At 44.4% G+C, this 24663-nt stretch overlaps 1 protein-coding gene across 3 annotated transcripts in view; it reads left to right on the forward strand.

Moving 5' to 3' along the window:
• Positions 1-24453, forward strand: part of ankdd1a (ankyrin repeat and death domain containing 1A) — a 155945-nt gene extending 131492 nt beyond the window's left edge. For 2 of the 3 annotated variants that reach the window (XM_080214097.1, XM_080214098.1), the window contains exons 14-15: positions 12636-12767; positions 24105-24453. In XM_080214097.1, coding sequence (XP_080070223.1) covers positions 12636-12767; positions 24105-24166 — 194 coding nt within the window. In that variant the 3' untranslated portion in view covers positions 24167-24453. Of the gene's footprint in view, positions 1-6489; positions 6565-12635; positions 12768-24104 lie in introns of those variants that run through there. The other variant, XM_080214099.1, reaches the window with a different exon arrangement.
• The last annotated feature ends 210 nt before the right edge of the window (positions 24454-24663 follow it).

The following is a 24663-nucleotide window of genomic DNA, read 5'->3' on the forward strand; positions in this document are numbered from 1 at the left end:
TGACCCTTGTCTACGCTTATGGCACCCACATTGGAAACCAGATTGAGGGGAGAATAATTTAGGGACAATTTGTTACATCAATCAGCCTAAGAGCACATCTTTGGAGTGTGGGAGGAAACCCACGCAAGCATGGAGAGAATGCGCAAACTCCCACAGACACTGGCCCAAATCCATGTGTCTGCACAGCAAACAGTGATAGTCACTGAGCTGTCGTGGTGCCTGTCTGCTGGTCCAGTTTGAGCGTACACAAACGACGCAAAGTACTAGGCACTCTCGAAACATCCAAGAACAGCCCACGCACGACCCACCATGTGCATGCCGTTCGTTAGACAACAAGGTGGACCGACGCACCTGTGGAGTAAAAGAGAAAAACATCAACACATGTAACAGTTGATTTCCAGGAATGTCCCGAGGCTCTGATCCTTATTTTAAACAGTCTCCTATACCCCTCCATCCCTATTTCGCTCATGTGTCTACCTAAGTACACCTTGAACAAGTCCAGCGTGCCTGCCTCCACCATCTTACTTGACAGTGCATTCCATACTCCCCACAACCCTCTATGCGAAAAACCTCCCTCTAGCATCCAAATTATACCCCGCTCCCCTCACCCTAAGCCCATGGCCCCTCGTGCTATTTGTCTCCAATCTAGGAAAAAGCCTGCCACTGTTTACTCTATCTATACCCTTCATTATCTTACACCTCTATTAGATCCCCCCTCAATCTCCGTCTTTCTAAGGAAAACAGCCCCAATTTACCCAATCTTTCCTCATAACCCAGTCCTTCCATACCAGGCAGCATCCTGGTGAACCTCATCTGCACTCTCTCCAGGGTCTCCACGTCCTTCTGGTAGTAAGGTGACCAGAACTGGACACAGTACTCTAAATGCGGTCTAACCAACGTTCTATATAACTGCAGCATTAGACGCCAGCTCCATACGCCTTCCTATAAAGGCAAGCATTCCATAAGCTTTCTTCGCAACCTTCTCCACCTGTGTTGCCACCTTCAAAGACTTCTGCACTTGCACTCCCAGGTCTCTGCATTTCTATACTCTTAATAGGTCTACCCTTTATCATATTCCCCTCTACATTATTCCTTCCAAAATGCATCACCTCGCATATATCAGGATTAAATTCCATCTGCCATTTATCCGCCCAATATACCAGCCTATCAATATCCTGCTGTATTGCCAGATACTGCTCCTCACTGCCCGCCAATCCAGCCATCTTTGTGTCATCTGCAGACTTGCTGATCACACCACGTACGCCCTCTTCCAAGTTGTTTATGTATATTACAAATAGAAGAGGTCCCAGTACTGAGCCCTGCGGCACACCACTGGTAACAGACCTCCAGCTAGAAAAGGACCCTTCCACTACTACTCTCTGTCTCCTGTTACCTAGCCAGTTCTCAATCCATCTAGATACCTGTCCTTGTATCCCATGAGCCTTAACCTTTTCAACCAACCTACCATGAGGGACTTTGTCAAACGCCTTACTGAAATCCATATAGATGACATCAATGACTCATCCTTCGTCAACCGTTTTTGTCACCTCCTCAAAAAATTCTACCAGATTCGTAAGGCAAGACTTCCCCTTAACAAAGCCATGCTGTGTATCCCTAATCAGGTCGCAATGCTCAAACATCCTATACATCCTATCCCTAAGAATTTTTTCCAATAACTTTCCTACCACTGACGTCAAACTGACTGGCCTGTAATTACCAGGGTTATCCCTACTACCCTTTTTAAACAGCGTACCACATTCGCTATCTGGGACCTCACCTGTGTCCAAAGAAGAGACAAAGATTTGCGTCAGAGGCCCAGCAATTTCATCTCTCACCTCCCTAAGCAGCCTGAGATAAATGCCATCAGGCCCCAGAGATTTATCACTTTTTATGCTGCCTAAAAACCCTAACACTTCCTCCCTCGTAATGGATATTTCTTTCAACTGGTCTACAGCTCCCTCCAAGACAGTACAAGACATCAAGCCCCTCTCCTTTGTGAATACCGACGCAAAGTATTCATTCAGGATCTCCCCCATTCATAGAACATAGAACATAGAACACTACAGCACAAACAGGCCCTTCGGCCCACAAGTTGCGCCGATCACATCACCTACCAACCTACAGACCTATCTATAACCCTCAATCTCATTAAACCCCATATACTCATCCAGAAGTCTTTTAAAAGACCCCAGCGAGTTCGCCTCCACCACCACTGACGGCAGCCGATTCCATTCACTCACCACCCTCTGAGTGAAAAACTTACCCCTAACATCACTTCTGAACCTCCCTCCCCGCACCTTAAATCTGTGTCCTCTCGTAGCGACCATTTCAAACCGGGGAAATAGCCTCTGAGAGTCCACCCTATCTATTCCTCTCAACATTTTGTAAACTTCTATCAGGTCGCCTCTCAACCTTCGTCTCTCCAGGGAAAAGAGTCCCAGCTCCCTCAACCTAACTTCATAAGGCATGCCTCCCAGTCCAGGCAACATCCTTGTAAATCTCCTCTGCACCCTTTCAATAGCTTCTACATCTTTCCTATAGTGAGGCGACCAGAACTGCGCACAATACTCCAAATGAGGCCTGACAAGGGTCTTATAAAGTTCCAGCATTACCTCCCGACTCCTAAACTCAATCCCTCGATTAATGAAGGCCAGTACACCATACGCCTTCTTGACCACCTCCTCCACCTGCGAGGCCGATTTAAGAGTCCTGTGGACCCGGACCCCAAGATCCTTCTGCTCCTCAACACTACTCAGACTTCTGCCCTTGATAGTGTACTCGTTCATCCCGTTGGTTCTGCCAAAATGGACGACTACACATTTATCCGCGTTGAAGTCCATCTGCCACTTCTCCGCCCAGTCCTGCATCCTATCTATGTCCTGCTGCAACTTTTGCCATCCTTCCAGATCATCCACAACACCACCGACCTTCGTGTCATCAGCGAACTTACTTACCCATCCCTCCACTTCCTCATCCAGGTCATTTATGAAAATGACAAACAACAAGGGTCCCAGAACAGATCCTTGAGGCACTCCGCTGGTGACTGACCTCCATTCAGAAAAAGACCCATCCACAACATTCCCTCAGACTCTAAGCACAGTTCCCCTCCTCCGCCCCTAAGAGGACCAATTTTCCCTCTAACCACCCTTTTGTTCTTAACATAAGAGTAAAATGCCTTTGGATTTTCCTTAATCCTATCCGCCAAAGCCATTTCATGCCCCCTTTTCGCCCTTCTAACTCCCCTTTTGAGCTCCTTCCTACTCTCTATATTCCTCCAGTGCTCTCTCTGTTCCCAGTTGCTTAGACCTAACACATGCCTCTCTCTTCTTCCTGACCAAGTCCTCAATATCCCCTGTAATCCACAGCTCTCTAATCCTACTTTTCCCATCCTTCCTCTGAACCAGCACATGCCTTCCCTGCAACCTTTTCAGTTTTCCCTTGAAAGCCTCCCACTTGCCGAACGTGGACTTACCCGCAAACAACCTCTCCCGATCAGTATCTATCAGCTCATGCCATACCGGCTATAGCTTGCCTTCCCCCAGTTCAGCACCCTCCCCTTCGGACAGCACTCATCTTTTTCCATTATTATCCTAAAGTAGACAGAATTGTGGTCACTGTTAGCCACATGTTCACCTACTGCAACCTCAACCACCTGACCTGGCTCATTACCCAGAACTAAATCCAGTATAGCCCCCTCCCTAATCAGGCTAGTTACATACTGATCCAAGGACCCTTCCAGCACACTTTTTACAAATTCCTCCCCATCCAAACCCCCAGCTCTAAGCACCTTCCAATCCACTCCAGGAAGATTAAAATCTCCCACTACAACAACCCTATTCTTTCTGCACCTATCCAAAATGTCTTTACATATGCCTTCTTCCACTGCCCGTGGGCTGTTGGTAATGTCTTCCAAGTCCGTCACTGTATCTTCTACACTGCTAGCTAATGTTCTGCCTCGATTTCCTGACCTATCTGATCCTACTCCTGGGATCCCATTCCCTGTCACACTACTTTAAGTAGTCCTCAATAGAATTAGCAGAAACCCATCAAGGATATTAGTCCCAGCTCTGCCTGGGTGCAGTCTGTCCAGGTTGTACAAGTCTCACCATCCCTAGAACTGGTCCCAGTGCTTCAAGAATCTGAATATCTCGTGGCTACACCATTTCTCCAGCTATATATTCATTTGGCCTATCCTCTTGTTCCTGCTCTCTCTAGCATGTGGGACTGGGAGTAATCCTAAGATTGCTACATTTGAGATCCTGCATTTTAATTTATCTAACTTCCTGTACTCAGCTTGTAGGTCCTCATCCCTTCTGTCATTGGTACCAATGTGTACCAAGCCCACTGACTGTTCACCTTCCCTCTCATAAGAACATAAGAAATAGGAGCAGGAGTAGGCCATCTAGCCCTTCGAGCCTGCCCCGCTATTCAGTAAGATCATGGCTGATCTGAAGTGAATCAGTTCCACTTTCCCGCTTTCTCCCCATAACCCTTAATTCCCTTACCTGTCAGAAACCTATCTACCCGTGACATAAATATATTCAGCAAGGTAGCCTCCACCACTTCAACGGGCAGAGAATTCCAGAGATTCACCACCCTTTGAAGAAGTTCCTCCTCAACTCTGATCTAAACTGCACCCCCCTCTTATCTTGAGGCTATGCCCTCTAGTCCTGCTATCCTTTCTAAGCAGGAAGAATCTCTCTACCTCTGCCTTATCTATCCCCTTCATTATCTTATACGTCTCTATAAGATCCCCCCTCAGCCTTCTAAACTCCAACGAGTACAGGCCCAGTCTATTCAATCTCTCTTCATAGGCTAACCCCCTCATCTCCGGTATCAGCCAAGTGAACCTTCTCTGCACTTCTTCCAAGGCCAAGAGTGCTCTCTCCAGAATGCTTTGCCCCCGCTCCAATACATCCTGGACCCTGGCACCAAACATACCATCCTTGATTCATGTTTGCAGCCATAGAAGCATCTGTCTACGCCGTAACTATCAAATCCCCTAGCACTTCAGCCTGCTACCCATTTTCCTCCTGCCCCTCTGAACAGCAGAGCCATCCATGGTGGCTACTTTCATAGAATCTCTGTTTCTCAATGGAATATATCTTTGTTCTGAGTTATAAAAATCTCCTTAAGTGTCCTTCATTGCTATTCCTCTTTTAATTTATTTTCCCAACCTATTGTAGCCAATCTTACACTCACAAATGCGTTGTAAAATTCCATCTTGTTCATCATTCCCAAAAAGATCCTTTACTGTAATGTCATTAATTAACCTTGTCTCATTACACATTTCCAGCTCTAAATTAAGCTTGTTCCTTGGTTGGTTTTACAACATTTATTGTTCTGAGAATCTGTCCCAGATATACTCAATTTATGCTCCAGATTACCTCTACCAAACTGACTCATCCAAGATCATTTGTCATCATTGTACTGATCGCATCCTTTATCAACAGAGTTTCGATTTCCTTTTATCCTTTCCTTCCAAAGTATGAAACACTGTTTGGGTCCCAACCATGATCACTTTGCAACCACATTCCTGTAATGGCTGCCATATCATAGTCATCTGTGCTATCAATTCATCTACATTGTTAAGAATACAGCGTTCATGCAGCTAAAGAGCCTTCAATTCTTTTTGTTTATGACTTTCCCCTACACTGACCCTGATACACTCTTATGTTTGAACACACTCATTCTCCCTAGTGCACTCACTAACCTACATTATTGCCTTGCTGTTTCTCTTTAAATTTCCAAATCTCCCCTCGTGTGACTCCTGCTCCCCACCTATTTAGTTTAAAGCTGTCTCTACAGCCCTAGTTATAAAATTCACCTGTACAATGTTCTCAACACAATAGAAGTCCATAAGTTGAAATCCATTTGTCCAACACCAACCTTTGAGTCATGCATTCAACTCTGATCTTATTTACCTGGCACCAATTTGCTCATGGCTCAGAGATTGTAGCTTTTGTGGTTCTGCTTTTTAATTTATTCCATAATACTGATACTCCCTCAGCAGAACCTCTTTCTAGTCCTACCAATGTCGTTGGAACTCACATGGATCAAAACAGCTGTAATCTACCACTCCCATTTCAACTTCTTCCCTAGTCCTGAGGAGATGTCCTCAACCCAGGTCAGACTTCAGGACTCAAGTTTTCAACTGTACTGAACAGTATCTATTCCCCTATCGGTACTGCCGCTATTATAAACAGCTATGTTCCTTTTTACTCCCCCAGAAGAATGGACCCCTGCACCACAGTGCTGTGCTCAGTTTGCTCATCCTTTCTTCAGTCCCTGCTCCCATCCACACAAACTACAAGAACATTGAACCTGTTAGATACCCAGACCTTCAGTAAGTTTTGTGTATGAGCAGCAGGGTGAGACACAACCAGAGTGTTTGTGGTTATCTGAGAATTTGGAGCACTGTGGGAATTCAATGTAGCGGAGAAGAGGTGATTTTTGCCTTCTTTGACTTTCTAACTTTTTAATCTTCAGAGAGTGGTCCTGCCCTACTGCAAGAGTAGAGGCTAAAAGGGAGAGAGCTGATTGGTGTGTAGTGGGTAAGATTGGGTAAGTATTTGCTACTTCCATCACAGATAATTTGTAAGGTCTTTTTGTGCTTTATAGTTTGAATTCTGAAGTATCCTGAGGATCAGGGAAGAAAGACTTGAGGGTAATTTATATATAGTTGATATTAAGCTTCCAAAAGGTTTCACTTTAAAGGGTAAGCCATGGCTGGAAAGCTCAAAACCGTGGAATGCGCCTCCTGTTCAATGTGGGACATGAGGAAGTTTTCCAGTGTCAGGGGTCAGCATGTGTGCAGGAAGTGTCTCCAGCTGCAGCCCCAGGAAGTCCAGGTTTTGAAACTAGAATGGCAGCTGGGGATGGTGTGGAGCCTTCATGAGGTGCAGAGTATGGTGGATAGCACATATTGAGAGATCGTCACAGGCTCGACTCCACAGGGATGAAGGGAATGGATAACTGCCAGACAGAGCAAGAGGACTAAGCAGGCAGTGCTAGCTGTCCTATGGCCATTTCCATGTAAACACAGTAAGAAGTCCAACCTGGACTCTAACCTGGTGTTGTGAGACTTCTTATTGTGTTTACCCCAGTCCATCTCTACATCATTCCCATGTAAAACAGACATACCACTTTAGATACTGTTGGGGGGAAATGGCCTCTCGAGCATAGCCAATCAACCTCACCCACACATCTTTGGACCGTGGGAGAAAACGGAGCACCCAGAGGAAACCCATGCAGAAAAGGGGAGAATGCGCAAACTCCACACACAGTCACCCAAGGGTGGAATTGAACCCAGGTTCCAGGTGCTGAGAGGCAGCAGTGTTAACTACTGTGCCACCAATATATCAGATGAATTTGTGGCTGAAGAGATGATGTGAGGGGTAGGGTTTCAAATTCCTGGGGCATTTGGACTGGTTCTGGGGGTGATGGGACCAGGACAAATTGGATGGGTTACATCTTGCCAGGACTAGGACTGATGTCCTTGGGGGAGTATTTGCTCGAGTGGTTGAGGAGGGCTTAAACTAAAATGACATGAGATGGGAATCTTTGCAAGAAGTCCGAGGAGAGGGAATCAAGAACAGCAGACATTAAGGTGAATAAAAGAGTGATAGGCAGAAGGATGATAGGATGCAGAGCTGAGCAGAAAAGTGGCAGATGGAGTTTAATTCTGATAAATACGAGGTGATTCATTTTGGTAGGACAAACTTGAATGCAGATTACAGGGTCAACGGCAGGATTCTGAGGATCTCTGGAGGAACAGAGAGATCTTGGGGTTCATATCCACAGATCTCTGATGGTTGCCACTCAAGTGGATAGATCCGTGAAGAAGGCTTATAGTGTGTTAGTGTCTGTTAACAGAAGGTTTGAGTTTAAGAGCTGTGGGATTATGCTGCAACTATACCGGACCTTGTTGAGACCACATTTGGAATATTGTGTGCAGTTCTGGTCACCTCAGTATGAGAAGGATGTTGAAGCATTGAAGAGAGTGCAGAGGAGATTTACCAGGATGCTGCCTGGTTTGGAGGGTAGGTCTTATGAGGAAAGGTTGAGGGAGCTGGGACTTTTCTTTTTAGAGTGGAGGAGGATGCGAAGTGACTTAATAGAGGTTTATAAGATGATGAGGGGGATTGTTAGAGTGGACGTGCAGAGACTATTTCTCGGGTGGATGTAGCTGTTACTAGTGGTCACATGGTGGGAGATATAGGAGGGACGTCCGAGGTAGATTCTTTACTCAGAGTGTTTGGGGTGTGGAATGCACTGCCTGCTGTGATAGTGGAATTGGACACTTTAGGAACTTTCAAGCGGTTATTGGATAGGCACTTGGAGCACTCCAGAATGATAAGGAGTGGGATAGCTTGATCTTGGGTTTGGACATGGCTTGGCACAACATTGAGGGCCGAAGGGCCTGTACTGTGCTGTACTGTTCCACGTTCTAAGAATCAAGGGCCAGAATCAAACAGAGCCACAGTGAAAAATAGGACAAGTAGTGTCAAAACGTCAAGCCTTAACACATGGAGCATTCACAATAAAGTGGGTGTAAATGGGTATGGCGTAGTCAGGATCATGGAAACATACCTGCAGGGCATGTTTCCAGGGACCAGGGATGGGAATTGAACATCCAGGGGATACTCAATATTTAGACAGCACAGACAAAAAAAAAGATGGTGTAATTGCATCACTGGTTAAAGAAGGAATTAACAATTGTGATGAAAGATGTTGGCTAGGATGCTCCCAAAAATATTCCAAGTCCTCAATCCACATGAAAACTGGAGTAACGCCTGCTGAATTTTTTAGCATGATTTTCAGAATGAATCTCGCACACTCTGAGCACTGCAATGTGCCCTAGCAGGATTCACTCTAAAACCAATGAGCAGGACCTACTGCTACTGACAAAGGGTCATCCAGACTCGAAGTATTGGCTCTCTTCTCTCTTCACGCAAGCAGTAAACTAGTTTTACAACTCCTGCCACATTGTTTGCACACCCGCCCTGCCATTAAACCCTCTGAGGGAAAAGCTCACCCATAATGTGGTTGATACTTAACTGTCCTCTGAAATGGCCGAGCAACCATTTAGGCTGTAAGAAAAGGACAAAAAATGTTGGCCTTGCTGTCAGACCTGATGAGATTTTCCAGCATTTTCTGTTTTTGAGATAGTGATTTTCCTCCTTCCACAGTAATCCCTGCGCCTTGGGTGTGGTAATACTTTCCCAGGTGTGATTGTCCTCCTCCTCAATTTTGCATATTGAGAATTAACTCCTCCCTGTCACTGACAGTGTGACCAACTCTTCTGAAGGAACACTTGAATTACGAGGCTGTCATGAGATGGGGGATGATCATAACTCTCCCAGTGGCTGATGGCTGCATGTTCACAAAAAGCAACTGAGGCAAAGGCACCAGGAGACTCGCAAAGCTCAACCTTTTCTGTTCCTTCACAACATGTGAGCACGACTGGCAAGGCCAACATTTTTTGTCCTTACAGCCTAAATGGTTGCTCGGCCATTTCAGAGTACAGTTAAGAATCAACCACATTATGGGTGGGCTTTTCCCTCAGAGAGTTTAATGGCAGAGCGGGTGTGCAGACAATGTGGCAGGAGTTGTAAAACTAGTTTACCGCTTGCATAAAATCTCAGTGAACGTGCACTGTCACCCAGCATCCCTAATCCATCCAGTTGTGATTCACCTCTTCCCCCATCCCCAGGGAGTTATTCCCTCTTCCTTCAGCAACAGATACAATTGGACAACAAAAGGAGTAGACCAGCACACTGTCCTCACTAGGGCTTTGGAACAGATGAATGTGTGAAGAGTACAGGTTCAGGGTGCATGGGAGATTTCTTGCACATGGCTCACAAGAGCCCTGGCAAATCCCTATGTTACCCTGCATATGCGTGATTCTGGGATACATAGACCCAGCCTGGGGTATCCCTTTGAAGATGATGGGGAGGGGAACTATCAATCACACATAAGCTACACTGAATCTCATTCAAATACAAGAATGGTCTATTTACAAAAGTGTCATAATGTTAACATGTGGACATTGGAAATGTATTATCTGAATACATTGCATCGTCTTCACTCAGGAAAAGGGGAACTTAGGTACACAGTTCAGGAAAAAGGACTGTGAGGAACTTGCACTATTTGACGTAGGAAATGATGAGCTATGGGAGGCAGGAAATTACAGGAGCTCTGACACAAATTTTTAATTCCTCTTTGGCAACAGGGCAAGTACCAGAGGATGGTTACTGTAGTTTCACTTTCCAAGAAGGCTGGTGGAGGTCAACCAGGAAATTACAGACGAGTGAGTCTGTCACGTCAGTGATAGAGAAACTATTGCAGCAAATTCTGAAGAAGAAAATTATTCTCCACTTGAAAAGCATGGGTTAATTAGTCAGCATGGCTTTGTCAGAGGGAGATCATGCGTTACAAATTTGATTGGATTTTTTGAAAATGTGATTGAGTGCACAATCACATTTGGAAGATTAAGGGAAGTTGATGTACTCTATATGGATGTTTGCAAAGCTTTTGACAAGATCCTAGAATGGAGAGTCATTGAGAAGGTTGAAATTTATGGAATTCATTGATGAGTTGGAGCTGAAACAAGCTTAATAATAGGACACAATGGTATACAGAGGAGATTCACCAGGATGGAATGGAGCATTTGAGGTAGAAGAAGAGACTAGATAGGCTTGGATTTTTCTCTTTAGAGCAGAGAAGGCTGAGGGGGACATGATTGAGGTGTATAAGATTATGAGGGATATGGCCAGGGTGAATAGGAAGCAACTGTTCTCCTTGGTTGAGAGGTCAATCGTGAGGAGCATAGTGTTAGGTAAGGGGCAGGAGTTTCGGAGGGGATTTGAGAAAATCTTCTTTTCACTCAGAGGGTGGTGGGAATCTGGAATGCACTGTCTGGGAAGGTAGTGAAGGCTGGAAACTCAACAATGTTTAAAAAGTATTTGGATGAGCACTTGAAACATCATAGCATTCAGTGATGTAAGACAAATGTTGGAAAATGGGATTAGTGCAACTTTAGTGGCAGTTAAAGGCCAAAGGGCCTTTACTGCGCTGTACGACGCTATGACTATGACTCTATTGAGATGGAGATGCCAGCATTGGATTGAGGTGGACACAGTAAGAAGTCTCACAACACCAGGTTAAAGTCCAGCAGGTTTATTTGGAATCACAAGCTTTCGGAGTGCTGCTCCTTCATCAGATGAAAGGTCAGTCACAAGGGGACATAGGTTCAAGGTGAGGGCAGGAGGTTTAGGGGGATATGAAGAAAATCTTTTTTACCCAGAGGGTGATGAAGGTCTGGAATGCGTTTCTTGAAGAGTGATAGAGGCAAGTTGCCTCAGAATCCTTTAAAAAGTACCTGAATGAACACTTGACACACCACAACATTCAAGGCTTTGTGCCAGTTGGTAGTAAATGGTATTAGGTGGGAGGTCAGGTGTTCCTCGCATGTTGTTGCAGACTCAACAAGCTGAATGGCTTCTTTACACTGTATGATTCTGCAATTCTAACCTAACTTTAAGCCTCTGAGTGAAAACAAATACTACCCGCTTGGCCAAGCTTACCCTCCGGTTTGAATCTTCCTCATGGTTTCTTTGTCTTTCTCCGAAGATGTCTTCAGGACACACGTTGCAGTGGCGTTTCTCGCGTTTCCGTTGAGGTCAAAGACTCAAGGCACATCCTTTATCCTAAAACTTCCCAGAAAGTTCTCTGGCACTCAGCCAGTGATACCACCAGAAACTGATTGCAATGTTTGATTATAGCCAATGGAGTTCCTCGTAAAGAACTCCCAAATGTTAATAGCAAACGTCATGTTAATCATGTAGCCTCAGCATATTTGGAATAGGATGGGAAAAATCGGCGCCAGGAAGTCTGGCACTAGTCCAAACAACCATCCTTATTTGATCAACACAGGAAGTGTTAGGTCACATCTCACTGGGCAAGTCATGACTTGTTTCAGCCTTCTCTGACCTGCGCATGTGTGTAACACAAGTTGACCAAAATTCCCAAAATGCTTGATTCACATTGTCACTGTTGCTGTTGGCTATCCAGCCACATCATTCTCTCTTTGAGCAGGTCCTTTCACTCTTTCTTTCCCTAAATTAGTTTCAAGGTCACTGCATCTGTGAGGCATTGGAGATTTGTCAAATATTCCATAATCCATAGAATCCCTAGAATGCAGAAGAAGGCCATTCAGCCCATCAATTCTATACCGACTTTCCAAAGAGTATCATGTCCAGGCTCACCCCTGTCCTATTCCCGTAACCCTGCACATTTAGCATGACTAACCCACCTAACCCTCACATTTTGGACACTAAGAGGCAATTTAGCATGGCCAATCCACCTAACTTACACCACTTTAGACTGTGGGAGGAAACCGGAGTATCCAGAGTAAATCTAAGCTGACCCGGGGAGAATATATGTAAAATCCACACAGACAGTCACCCAAGGCCAGATTGGAACCCAGGTCCCTGGCAATGTGAGGTAGCAGTGCTAACCTCTGTACCACTATGCCACAGAGTGGTTTGAAATAATTCAGCAGTTTTAATCATTATGTGATCACATTGACTGTGCATAATATTTAAAGATGTTTGCATTTCTCTTATCAACAGGTTCTAAAAGTTACAAGGAGCACGGACACAGAATGCTACTGATTTGGCTGTCCGGTGTGATCACATCTGGAGAAAATCCAATTAAAGGGCTGTATGAAGGCCTAGTGGAAATAGGCAGGAGAGACCTGGCTGGTAATTCAAGCAGTTGATCCTTTATCAAAAGAATAGGTTTGGAGTGGCATTGTGTTGGAGACTGAAATGAATATAATCATTTGTCAGACTGTTTACTGACTTTATCACTGTTACATTATGATTGAAAATTGACAATCACAGCTACACTGATCAGCAGCTGGTCTGATGAAAAGCGTTGAGTATAGGATATGTAAGAATTCAAAAGCACTTCATGCGGGATGTGTGAGCAGAATTTTCCCATCCAGTCTGCATTGGCTTCTGTATCAGGCATGACTGGAAAACTTTGAGTAAGGATATTGGAAATATCAGCCATCAGGAAAACAGTTTGGAATTTTCTGCTGATAATTTTCAATGCAGGCAGATGGCAGGTTGGGTATCCTGCTGAGCCAGGGCAGCCATCTCATTTGCATTTATTACCTACTCATTAAAAATAATTAAAAATGCTGGAATCACATAGACCAATTCTGTGCAGTATCACCGGGAAATGAGACTAGTCTGCCACATGTTTGGATATATGTAGTATGCTGCTGACAGCCCTCACTTTGCTCATGATTTTCATGTGAATGCAAATTTTGGAGCCTCTACAGGTTCTCAACAATGCCAGTGAGACACTACACTGGTGCGGGTGTGGTATTACTCCCCTTGCTGATTTTTTCCACTGTTCAGGAGGATGTTCACTATGGCTTCAAGCTGTGCTGGAACCCAGACAGAGAGCAGCATTGCGACCGGGGTAGGGAATGAGGGAGTCTGGAGAATGCGAGCTGAATGTACTGCCAGGGGAGGTGGTGGGGACAGGTACAATAGCAGCATTTAAGAGGCAGCTAGCTGAATGCATGAATAGGGTGGGAATAGAAGGACACAACTGTAAGTGCATACAGTTTTAGTTTAGGCAGTCTTGGAGAGCCAAAGGGCCTGTTCCTGTGGTGTACTTTTCTTTGATGTTTGAGTAAAGATGACCCAGAATAGAATAGTTAAAATTAGGGATGGGAGAGGGGGAAAGATTAAGATGACACAGGGTAGAATAGGCTCAGGTGAGGTTGGAAAGAGAAACAATGTCAGGGAGAGGGGAGGGAGTGAGGCAGGCAGAGGGGGAGACCAAGGGTGGGACGCTGGAATATGCAGGCACAGTAGAGTGTGAATGGGAACAGAACTGTACAGTTTGGAGGGGATGCAGAAATACGAGACAGGGTTGTGTTCGTTTGACATTGGAGGGAAAGACTTACACAAAGAATGGAAGTGAGGTAAAGGAAAGATGGCACATTATTAGAGGTTGCACAGAGACTCAAGTAAGGGGCTGGGGAAAGAGACGCACAGTATTGGTGCAGGCAGGAAGGAATAGGCAATCAAAGAGAAAGACCATCATAGTTCCTGCTCTGAGACAACTAGTTAGAATGAAGACTGTCCTGGGACTAGTGCACTGCATAGTCAGTGGATGTTTTGCAATTATGCATTCATTCGTAAAATATCTGAAAGAGTATTATAAATATCTCAGTCATATGGTGCAATCTTACCAAAAAATCGGAAATGCCAATTGAGCGAGAATACAGGAGAGTTTCAAACCATTTTGGGCGAGTTTGAAAGTGCAATCTTATGACACTCTTGTCACTTTTTTGGACAGATAGTGAGCTGACAGATAGTGACCTATAGTGAGGTGACCAGAACTGCACTCCAGCTGTTTCCTAACCAACATTCTGTACATTACCTCCTTGCTCTTGTACTCTATTCCACAACTGATAAAAGCAAGTGTCCCATATGACTTCTTAACTCTCCTATTAACCTGCCCTGCCACCTTCAGGAATCTGTGAATAAATATCCCAAGATGCATCTGTTGCTCTGAGCTTCCATACCATTCATTAAGTACTTGTTACATCTCCCAAACTGCATCACCTCACACTTATCATGGTTAAATTCCATTTGCCACTGCTCTGCCCATCTGACCAACCCATCTATATCTTCCTGTCACCTACAGCCATCTTCTTTACTATTAACCACCCTACTACGTAGAACGTTACAGCGCAGTACAGGCCCTTCGGACTTCGATGTTGTGGCGACCTGTGAAACCAATCTAAAGCATGAACATGAACCCAAGATCCCTGTTGAGACCGTCCTCATGTGTGCGGATCTTGGGTTCATGTCGCACTATCTGTAACCCCTGTGACTTGCCTGGGTTTGCAAAACCTCACTTACTGTACTGTCTGGAGACAATACACATCTCTTTAACCTGTGATCAGTGCTCCTTCCACACACATTGTCAGCCACTTCAGGACTTGAACAGCAGGTTAGGTGTAAAGATTCGCATTCTAATCAGTAATCTCTAAACTGTCTGTGCTTTATATGCTCTGTCTGAGGCCAGAACTCTCCATTCACCTGACGAAGGGACTAACCCGAAAGCTTGTGAGTTTACTATCAAATAAGTCAGTTGGACTAAAACCTGGTGTTGTCAGACTTTTTACTGTGTTTACCCCAGTCCAACGCCGGCATATCCACATCACGATTTTTAAGAGGACATATTCTCTCCCTAGCCATCTTTTCACTCTTAACATAGCGCTATAACCTCTTGAAATTTTCTTTAACTTTACCTGCCAAATTCATCTCATAACCTATTTTTGTCCTCCTGACTTCCTTCATCAGTGTACTCTAACACCTTTTATAGTCATCGAGGGATTCACTTGTCTCCAATTGCCTAAATGCACGCTTTCGTTTTTCTCCTGACCAGTGCCTCAATCTCCCTCATCAGTCGGGGGCCCCCAAACTTGTCAGCCTTTCCCTTTACCCTAACAGGAAGATACTGCCCCTAGATTCTTGATATCGGACTTTTAAAAGCCTCCCATTTGCCAGTTGTTTTGTTCTCTTCAAACAACCTCTCACCCAATCAACCTCTGCTAGATCCTGCATAAAGCCCCCAAAATTGGCTGTGCTCCAGTTTAGGACCTTAACCTGTGGACCTGTCCTGTCTTTTCACTATTTTTAAACTAGTAATGTTATGGTCACTGAACCCAAAGTGTGCCCTGACTGATACCTAAGTCACTTGCTCCACCTCATTTCCTAAGAGGAGGTCCAGTATTGCATCTTCCTCTCTATATATTGATACTTTGAACAAATTCCGCTCCGTCCAGGCCCTAAATCTCCCACGAATACTACCCTATTATTCTAACAACTATCTCCAATTTCTCTACACATTTGCTCCTCTGGTTCCTGCTGGCTATTGGGGAGGTCTATAATACAGTCCAGACCTCCCCGCTACTGCCTCACAATGCCGGGGATCCCGGTTCAATACCCAGCTTGGGTCACTGTCTGTATGGAGTTTGCACATTCTCTCCATGTCTGCGTGGGTTTCCTCCGGGTGCTTCAATTTCCTCCCACAGTCCAAAGATGTGCAGGTTAGATTGATTTGCCATGCTAAATTGCCCCTGAGTGTCAGGCGGACTAGCAAGGATAAATATATGGGGTTATGGGGATAGGGTCTGGGTGGGATTGTGGTCGGTGCGGACTCAAAGGGCCAATCCTTCTGTACTGCAGAGATTCTATAATCAGAGTGACCATCCCTTGTTTCTAAACTCTACCCATATGATCTCATTCACTCCCAAGAACATCCTTTCTAAGGACTGTTATTGTACCTAACCTCTTTTAGCAAAACCCCTCCCCAATTACCTGTCACCCCTGTAGCATCCATATCCCGGAACATTGAGCTGCCAGTCCTGCCCTTCTTTCAGCCATGTTTCATTATGGTGATAATATCTCAGTCCCCAGAGCCAAACCATGCTCTGAGCTCATCTGCCTTACCTGTTAAACCCTTGAGAGTTGAAATAAATGGAATTTGATTTAATTTATTATTGTCACATGTTTTGGAGCACAGTGAAAAGTATTGATTTGTTTGCATTATGCAGCCAAAGTATACCGTTCATAGAGAAGGAGAAGAGAGGACGCAGAGTGTAGATTACATTCTTAGCTAGGGTGCAAAGAAAGATCAACTTAATATGAGGTAGGTCTATTCAAAATCTGATGACAGCAGAGAAGAAGCTGTTCTTGAGTCGGTTGGTACATGACCTCAGACTTTTGTATCTTTTTCCTGACAGAAGAAGGTGGAAGAAAGTATGTCTGGGGTGTGTGGGGTCCTTGATTATGCTGGTTGCTTTTCTGAGACAGGCAAGTGGCTAAGTTGTGTGATGGACTGGGCTGCATTTATAACCTTTTGTAGTTTTTTTGTGGTCTTGGACAGAGCAGGGTCCATACCAAGCTGTATACACCGAGGAACGATACCTTCTGTGATGCATCTGTAAAAGTTGGTGAGAGTCATAGCAGACATGCCAAATTTCCTTAGCCTCCTGAGAAATTAGAGGCTTTCTTAACTGTAATGTGCAGAGACAAGTTGTTAGTGATCTGAACACCAAGAAACTTGAAGCTCTCGATGATCTCCACTTCATCCTTTTTGATGTATCCAGGAGATCCATCAAAGATGCCAAAAGACAGTACCGGACCGAGCTAGACTCCCAGGCAAGCCACACAGACCCCTGCCATCTGTGGCAAGGTCTGCAAGACATAACAGGCTACAAGATGAAGGCATATGAAATTGCTGGCTCCAACACACCTCTCCCTGATGAGCTCAATGCATTCCATGCCTGTTTTAAGCAAGAAGTCAGCAAGAGCATGCCCTCCGCCCTGGAAGGCCTGGATGAACCTGTATCTGAGGTGACCACTGTGTTGTCAGAAAAGCTTTCTCGAAGGTCAACCCACGGAAAGTGGGATACTCAGACAAGCACTCAGATCCTGCGAGGATCAGCTGGTGGGGGTATTCACAGACATCTTCAACCTCTCTTGACAACAATCTGAGGTCCTTATCTGCTTCAAGAAGACTACCATCATCCCAGTACCAAAGTAAAACCAGGCATCATGCCTTAATGACCATGGTCCACTGACTCTGACATCGTCATTACGAAGCGCTTCAAAAGGCTAGTTATGGCATGAATCAGTTCCAGCCTCCTGGACTGCCTGGATCCACTACAGTTCGCCTATCACTGCAACAGGTCCACTGCAGGCGCCATCTGCCTGGCCCTGCACTCAATCCTGGAGTATCTAGATAACAAAGGCACCTATGTCAGATTTATTTATTGACTACAGCTCAGCCTTCTATACCACTATTCCTACGAAACACATCTCCAAACTCCATGGCCTGGGCCTCAGCTTCTCCCTCTGTGATTGGACCCTGAACTTCCTAACCCACAGACCACAATCAGTAAGGATAGGCAACAACACCTCCTCCACGATCATCCTCAACACCGGTGCCCCACAAGGCTGTGTTCTCAGCCCCCTACTCTACTCCTTACGCACCTATGACTGTGTGGCCAAATTCCTCTCCAACGTGATTTTCAAGTTTGCTGATGACACCACCATCGTAGGTCGGATCTCAAACAATGACAAGATAGAGTACAGGAGTGAGATAGAGAATCTGGTGCAGCGACAGTAATCTCTCCCTCAGTGTCAACAAAACAAAGGAGATTGTCATCTACTTCAGGAAGCATAAAAGAAAACATGCCCCTGTCTACACCAACGGTGATGAAGTAGAAAGGGCCAAGAGCTTCAAGTTTTTAGGTTTCCAGATCACCAACAACCTGTCCTGGTCCCCCCATGCCGACGCTATAGTTAAGAAAGCCCTACCAATGCCTCTACTTTCTCTGAAGACTAAGGAAATTTGGCATGTCCGCTACGACTCTCACCAACTTTTACAGATGCCCCATAGAAAGCATTCTTTCTGGTTATATCACAGCTTGGTATGGCTCCTGTTCTGCCCAAGACTGCAAGGAACTAAAAAGGGTCACAAATGCAACCCAATCCATCCAGCAAACCAGCCTCCCATCCATTGGCTCTGTCTATGCTGCCTTGGCGAAGCAGCCAGTATAATTAAGGACCCCATGCATCCCTGACATTGTCGCTTCCATCGGGAAAATGATACAAAAATCTGAGGTCACGTACCAACAGACTCAAGAACAGCTTCTTCCCTGCTGCCATCCGACTTCTGAATGGACCTACCTTGCATTAAGTTGACCTTTCTCAATACCCTAACTATGGCTATAACACTACATTCTGCACTCTCTCATTTCCTTCTGTTTGAATGGTATGCTTTGTCTGTATTATGCACAAGAAACAATATTTTTCACTGTATGCTAATATGTGTGATAATAGATCAAATCAAATCAAACCAAACCAAATGTAGACTCGGGCATGTCCTCCATTACAGTTCCTCAGGTCAATGACTATTTCCTTCATTTTACTGACATTAAAGGAGAGATTATTGCCTTTGCACCAATTCACCAGATTCTCTATTTTAGTTTAAACCAGAAGTCTTTTCTCTCCTTTTACTGGGTCTTTGGCTATCCTGACTACTGAACTTGCTCTTGTTGGCTGCTGTATTTTCTCCTGAATTCTCATTGGTTCCTCTCTTACTCAGAATTCCTGATTTTCCACCAAACTAATTTAACCGCCCTCCCGTCCCGTCCCGGTAGCACCAACAAATCTCCCCGCAAGGATATTGGACCCCCTCCTGTTCAAGTGCAAGCTGACCCTCTTATACCGGCCACCTCTTCCGCAGAAGAACTTTGCTTCTGCCTTTACCAAGTTAGAAGATGGTGACAACAGCCCCGTTAAAAATATGGGTGTTTGAGCAATACAGTGTTAGATAAAGAGGTGCTAAAAACCTGGCAGCACTGCAAAGAGAGAAGTCGCCAAGCCCAATGGGATGCATCCAAATTACTGAGAGACGTAAGGAAGCAAATTGCGGAGCTGTTGACAGAAATTTTCCAGGTCTCTCTGAACACTGGATTGGTCGGGGGACTGGAAGATTGCAAATATGACACCATTGTTCAAGAAAGGGGCAAAGGAATACCCAGGAACGTACAGACCTGTCAGCTTGACATCAATAGTGGGAAAACTAATAGAGGCCATAATTTGAGATAAGGTAAATATACACTTTGAGAAAAATAAGTTAATACTAGACAATCAACATGGCTTTGTCAAGGGCAGGCTGTGACTGAAAAATTTAATAGAGCCTTTGACGAGGTGACACAGGCAGTGGATGAGGGTAGTTCTGTGGATGTTGCATATTTAGACTTTCAGAAAACATTTGAAACGGTGCCACATTGCAAATTGGTTAGTAAATTCGAAATGTTTGGGATTGATGGGTCCTTAGAAGTTGGCTAAGAGATAGTAAACAGAAGGTAGGTATAGATGGGCATTACTCAGACTGGAGATGAGTTGAAAGTGGTATTCCCCGGGGATCAGTTAAAGAGTCATAGAGGTTTACAGCATGGAAACAGCCCCTTTGGCCCAACTTGTCCATGCCACCCTTTTTTTTTAAACCCTCAGTTAATCCCAGTTGCCTGCATTTGGCCATATCCCTTTGTATCCATCATACCCATGTAACTATGTAAATGTTTTTTAAAAGACGACATTGTACCCGCCTCTACTACTATCTCTGGCAGCTTGTTCCAGACACTCACCACCCTCTGTGTGAAAAAATTGCCCCTCTGGACACTTTTGTATCTCTCCCTTCTCACCTTAAACCTATGCCCTCTAAATCTATGATTTATAAATGGGTGTTGAGGGCAAAAATTCTAAATTTGCAGATGATACTAAGCTAGGGAGAATAGTGAATTGTGAGGACGAAGCTCAGTTAGGGAAATAGTGAATTGTGGGGATGATGTGAAGTGATTTCAGAGGAACAGTGACAGGTTGGCCAAATGAGCAGACACATGGCAGATGAATTTCAATGCTGCAAAATATAAGGTAATTTTGATGGAAGAGACATGGGGAGACAATGCAGGCTCAATGGAAACTTTGAGGGGGATACAGGAGCAGAGGGACCTTGGGGTTCAAGTGCATAACTCTCTAAAGGGGACCAGAAAAGTTGAAACACTTGTTAAGAAAGCGTATAGGATTTCTGGGTTTATAAATAGACGCATAGACTATAAAAGCAAGGGAGTGATGCTGCACCTCTACATCATTGATCAGGCCACAATTGGAATATTGTGTTCAGTTCTGGGCACCTTACTTAAGGAAGGATGTTAAAGCCCTCCAGCGAGTGAAAAGAAGATTTATTGGAATGATACTAGGATTGAGGAAATTTAGGTATAAGGAAATATTAGAGAAATTGGGCTTATTCTCCTTGGAGCAGCGAAGATTAAGAGGTGATGAAATTGAGGTGTTGAAAATTATGAATAATTTTGACAGGGTAACGAAGGATATTCTGTTTCCACTAATTGGTATATCAGTGACTTGGGGTTACAATTTCAAGATGGTCAGCAAGATAGGCGTGAGATGAGCAGAAACTTCTTCATTCACAGAGTCATTGGGATTTGGAATGCGCTGCTAGGATGTTGGGTGGAGATGGATTCCACAGGAGGTTTCAAGAGAGAGCTGGATTCATATTTGAAAGTGATGAATTTAGAGGGCTATGATGACAGGGCTGGAGAATGGAATTAGTTGGGTAGCTCTTTCAGGAGCCAGAGCAAACATGATGGGCCAAATGACCTCCTTCTGTGTTGTAAAATTCTATGATTTTATGAATTTGTTCCTCTTTTGTCTCTATAAAGTGCAGGAATCCGTCACCTTTTTAACAGCTTTTAACAGCTCTGTTTGTCCTGCCACCTTCAAAAACTTAAAAGAATTTATCTTGGGCTTCCTTCCTTTACTTTGTCTATAGGCTGCCCCTTGGGAGTAGATTTGAAAACACAATGTTAGTCTCCATTTCCTTTGCCTTCAGTCCCACTACAAACACTGCTCCTTTGACTCAAACACAGAAAATAAAAGCAGCAGTAGGCCATTCGGCCCTTTGAGTCTGTTCCACCATTACAATCATTGCTAACTAACAAATTCAATCTCATGATCTTCAATCTTATGATAATAGTAGGAGGGATTATTATTTAAAGGGTGAAAAGCTGCAGCATGCTACAGTGCAGAGGGACCTGGGGGTCCTTGTGCACGAGTCGCAAAAACCCAGTCTGCAGGTGCAGCAGGTGATCAAGAAGGCGAATGGGATGTTGGCCTTTATAGCGAGGGGGATTGAATATAAAAGCAGGGAGGTCTTGCTGCAACTGTACAGGGCACTGGTGAGTCCGCAGCTGGAGCACTGTGTGCAGTTTTGGTTGCCGCACTTGCGGAAGGATATATTGACCTTGGAGTGAGTGCAGAGGAGGTTCACTAGGCAGATACCAGAGATGAGGGGGTTGGCCTGTGAAGAGAGACTAAATAGACTGGGTCTGTACTCATTGGGGTTTAGAAGGCTATGGGGGGATCTTATAGAGACGTATAAGATAATGAAGGGGATGGATAGGGTCGAGGTAGAGAGATTCTTCCCACTTAGAAAGGATAGCAGGACTAGAGGGCACAGCCTCAAGAGGAGCAGTTTAGATCAGAGTTGAGGAGGAACTTCTTCACGCAAAGGGTGGTGAATCTCTGGAATTCTCTGCCCGTTGAAGTGGTGGAGGCTACCTCGCTAAATATATTTAAGTCACGGGTAGATAGGTTTCTGATAGACAAGGGAATTAAGGATTTGGGGAGAAAGCAGGAAAGTGGAACTGATCCACTTCAGATCAGCCATGATCTTATTGAATGGCGGGGCAGGCTCGAAGGGCTAGATGGCCTACTCCTGCTCCTATTTCTTATGTTCTTATCCCACCTTTCCTCCCACATCCCTTGATCCCTTTAGCCCCAAAGACCTATATCTAATTTCTCCTTCAAATCAGACGTTTTGGCCTCAATACATTTTGTGGTAGTGAATTCCACACATTCACCGCTCTCTGGGTGAAGAAATTTTTCCTCGCCTCAGTCCTAAAAGGTTTACCCTTTATCTTCAAACTATGACCCCTAGTTCTAGATTTCTCCACCATTGGGAACATACTTTCTGAATCTATCCTATCTAACCCTGACAGAATTGTATATGTTTCTATGAGATCCCCTCTCACTCTATTAAACTCCAGTGAATATAATTCTAACCGACTTAGTTTTTCCTCATTTGACAGACCTGCCATCCCAGGAATCAGCCTGGCAAACCTTCTCTGTACTCCCTTTATAGCAAGGACATCCTTCCTCAGATAAGGACACCAAAACTGCACACAATACTCCAGATGTGGCCTCCAAACGCCCTATACAATTGTAGTAAAACATCCCTATTCTTACACTCAAATCCTCTCGCTATGAAGGCCAACTTAGCATTTGCCTTCTTTACTGCCTGCTGTATCTGCGCAGTTTCAGCGATTGATGCACAAGACAACCAAGGTTTTGCTGAATACCCACCTCTCTCAATTTACACTCATTCAAATAATAATCTGCCTTCCAATTTTTGCTACTGAAGTGGATAACCTCACATTTATCCACATTATATTGCATCTGCCATGCAAATGCCTACACACTCAGCCTGACTAAATCATGCTGACAGATCTCTGCATCTTCCTCACAGCTCACCCTCCCATCTAACATTACGTCATCTGCATGTTTGGAGATAAGAAAGTTAGTTCCCACGTCCTAATCATTAACATATAATGTGAACAGTTGAGGTTCTAGCACAGATCCCTGCTGAACCCCACTAGACACTGCCTGCCAATTGAAAAAAGAACCATTTATTCCAACTCTTTGCTTCCTATCTGCTGGTTAGCTTTCTATCCATCTCAAGACATTACCCACAATCCCAGCAATTTTAATTTTACACATGAGTCTGTTATGTGAGACCTTGTCAAAAGCCTTCTGAAATTCTAAATAAACCACTTGTACCAGTTCTCCCTGGTCAATTCTACGAGTTACTTTCCTAAAGAATTCCAGTAGATTTGACAAGCATGATTTTCCCTTTGTAAATCCATGCTGCCTTTGTCTGATTATGCCACTGCCTTCTAAGTGCTAAGCTATGAAATTCTTGATAATTGACTACCAGCATTAGGCTCACTGATCCAAAGTTCCATGATTCTGGTCTCCTGAGGATCTCACATTTTAATTGCATCACCATTGGTGGCTCTGCCTTCAGCTGCCTGAGCCCTCAGCTCTGGCTTTCCCTTCCCAAACCCCTCTGACTCTCCATTTCTCTTTCTTCCTGTAAGGCACTCTTTCTAACCTGCCTCTTTACGAAGATGTTGGGCATCTGCTCTACTACCTTCTTATGTGGCTTGGTATTAACTTTTTACTTTATAGTTGTTGCTGTGAAGCAGCTTGGAACTTTTATTGCATTGAAGATATTGTATAAATACAATTTGTTGCTGACATATCAGTGTGTAAAAAGCACTTACCACAGGATATTGGTGGAAAATAAATCTAATTATTTCTCATGCTGGTTATGTTTTTCGTATTCATTTTCAGAAAGTATCCGACGAAAAGCAAATGCTGACTGCAGTTCTGCCAGGAAGTGCACAGTGATGTGATGTTGAGGAACCGAATCCTAAAGAGTTGGAGAATTCAGTTCCCATGAGCAGGAGACAGAGAGTCAATGCAGTCCCAAATGCTGAATCATTAGAAAGGATCAGCATTGTACCAAGTGTTGTATCAGTGTGTGGGGTCACCTTGGTTTTACAATAAACTACTTGATCTCAACATATCAATTGGGTAAAGATCATCAAAGTGCTAAGTTATGTTATCAGTGATAATCGCACATTCACAATCCGGCAAGCAGATAGCAGATCATTATTGGTCTATTAAAGTACTAAAAATATTGAAATAATAAAGAAGTCAAAATGACTTCTATAGAACATAGAACATTACAGCGCAGAACAGGCCCTTCGGCCCACGATGTTGCGCCGACCAGTTTCAAAAACAATGACCCACTAGCCTATACCAATCCCTTTTCGTCCATAAACCTATCCAGAGATCTCTTAAACGCCCCCAAACTAGACGCATTTACAACTGCAGCAGGCAGGGCATT

This window comes from Carcharhinus amblyrhynchos, chromosome 28, assembly GCF_965287045.1.
Source record: "Carcharhinus amblyrhynchos chromosome 28, sCarAmb.v2.hapA, whole genome shotgun sequence".
Classification (NCBI taxonomy): domain Eukaryota; kingdom Metazoa; phylum Chordata; class Chondrichthyes; order Carcharhiniformes; family Carcharhinidae; genus Carcharhinus; species Carcharhinus amblyrhynchos.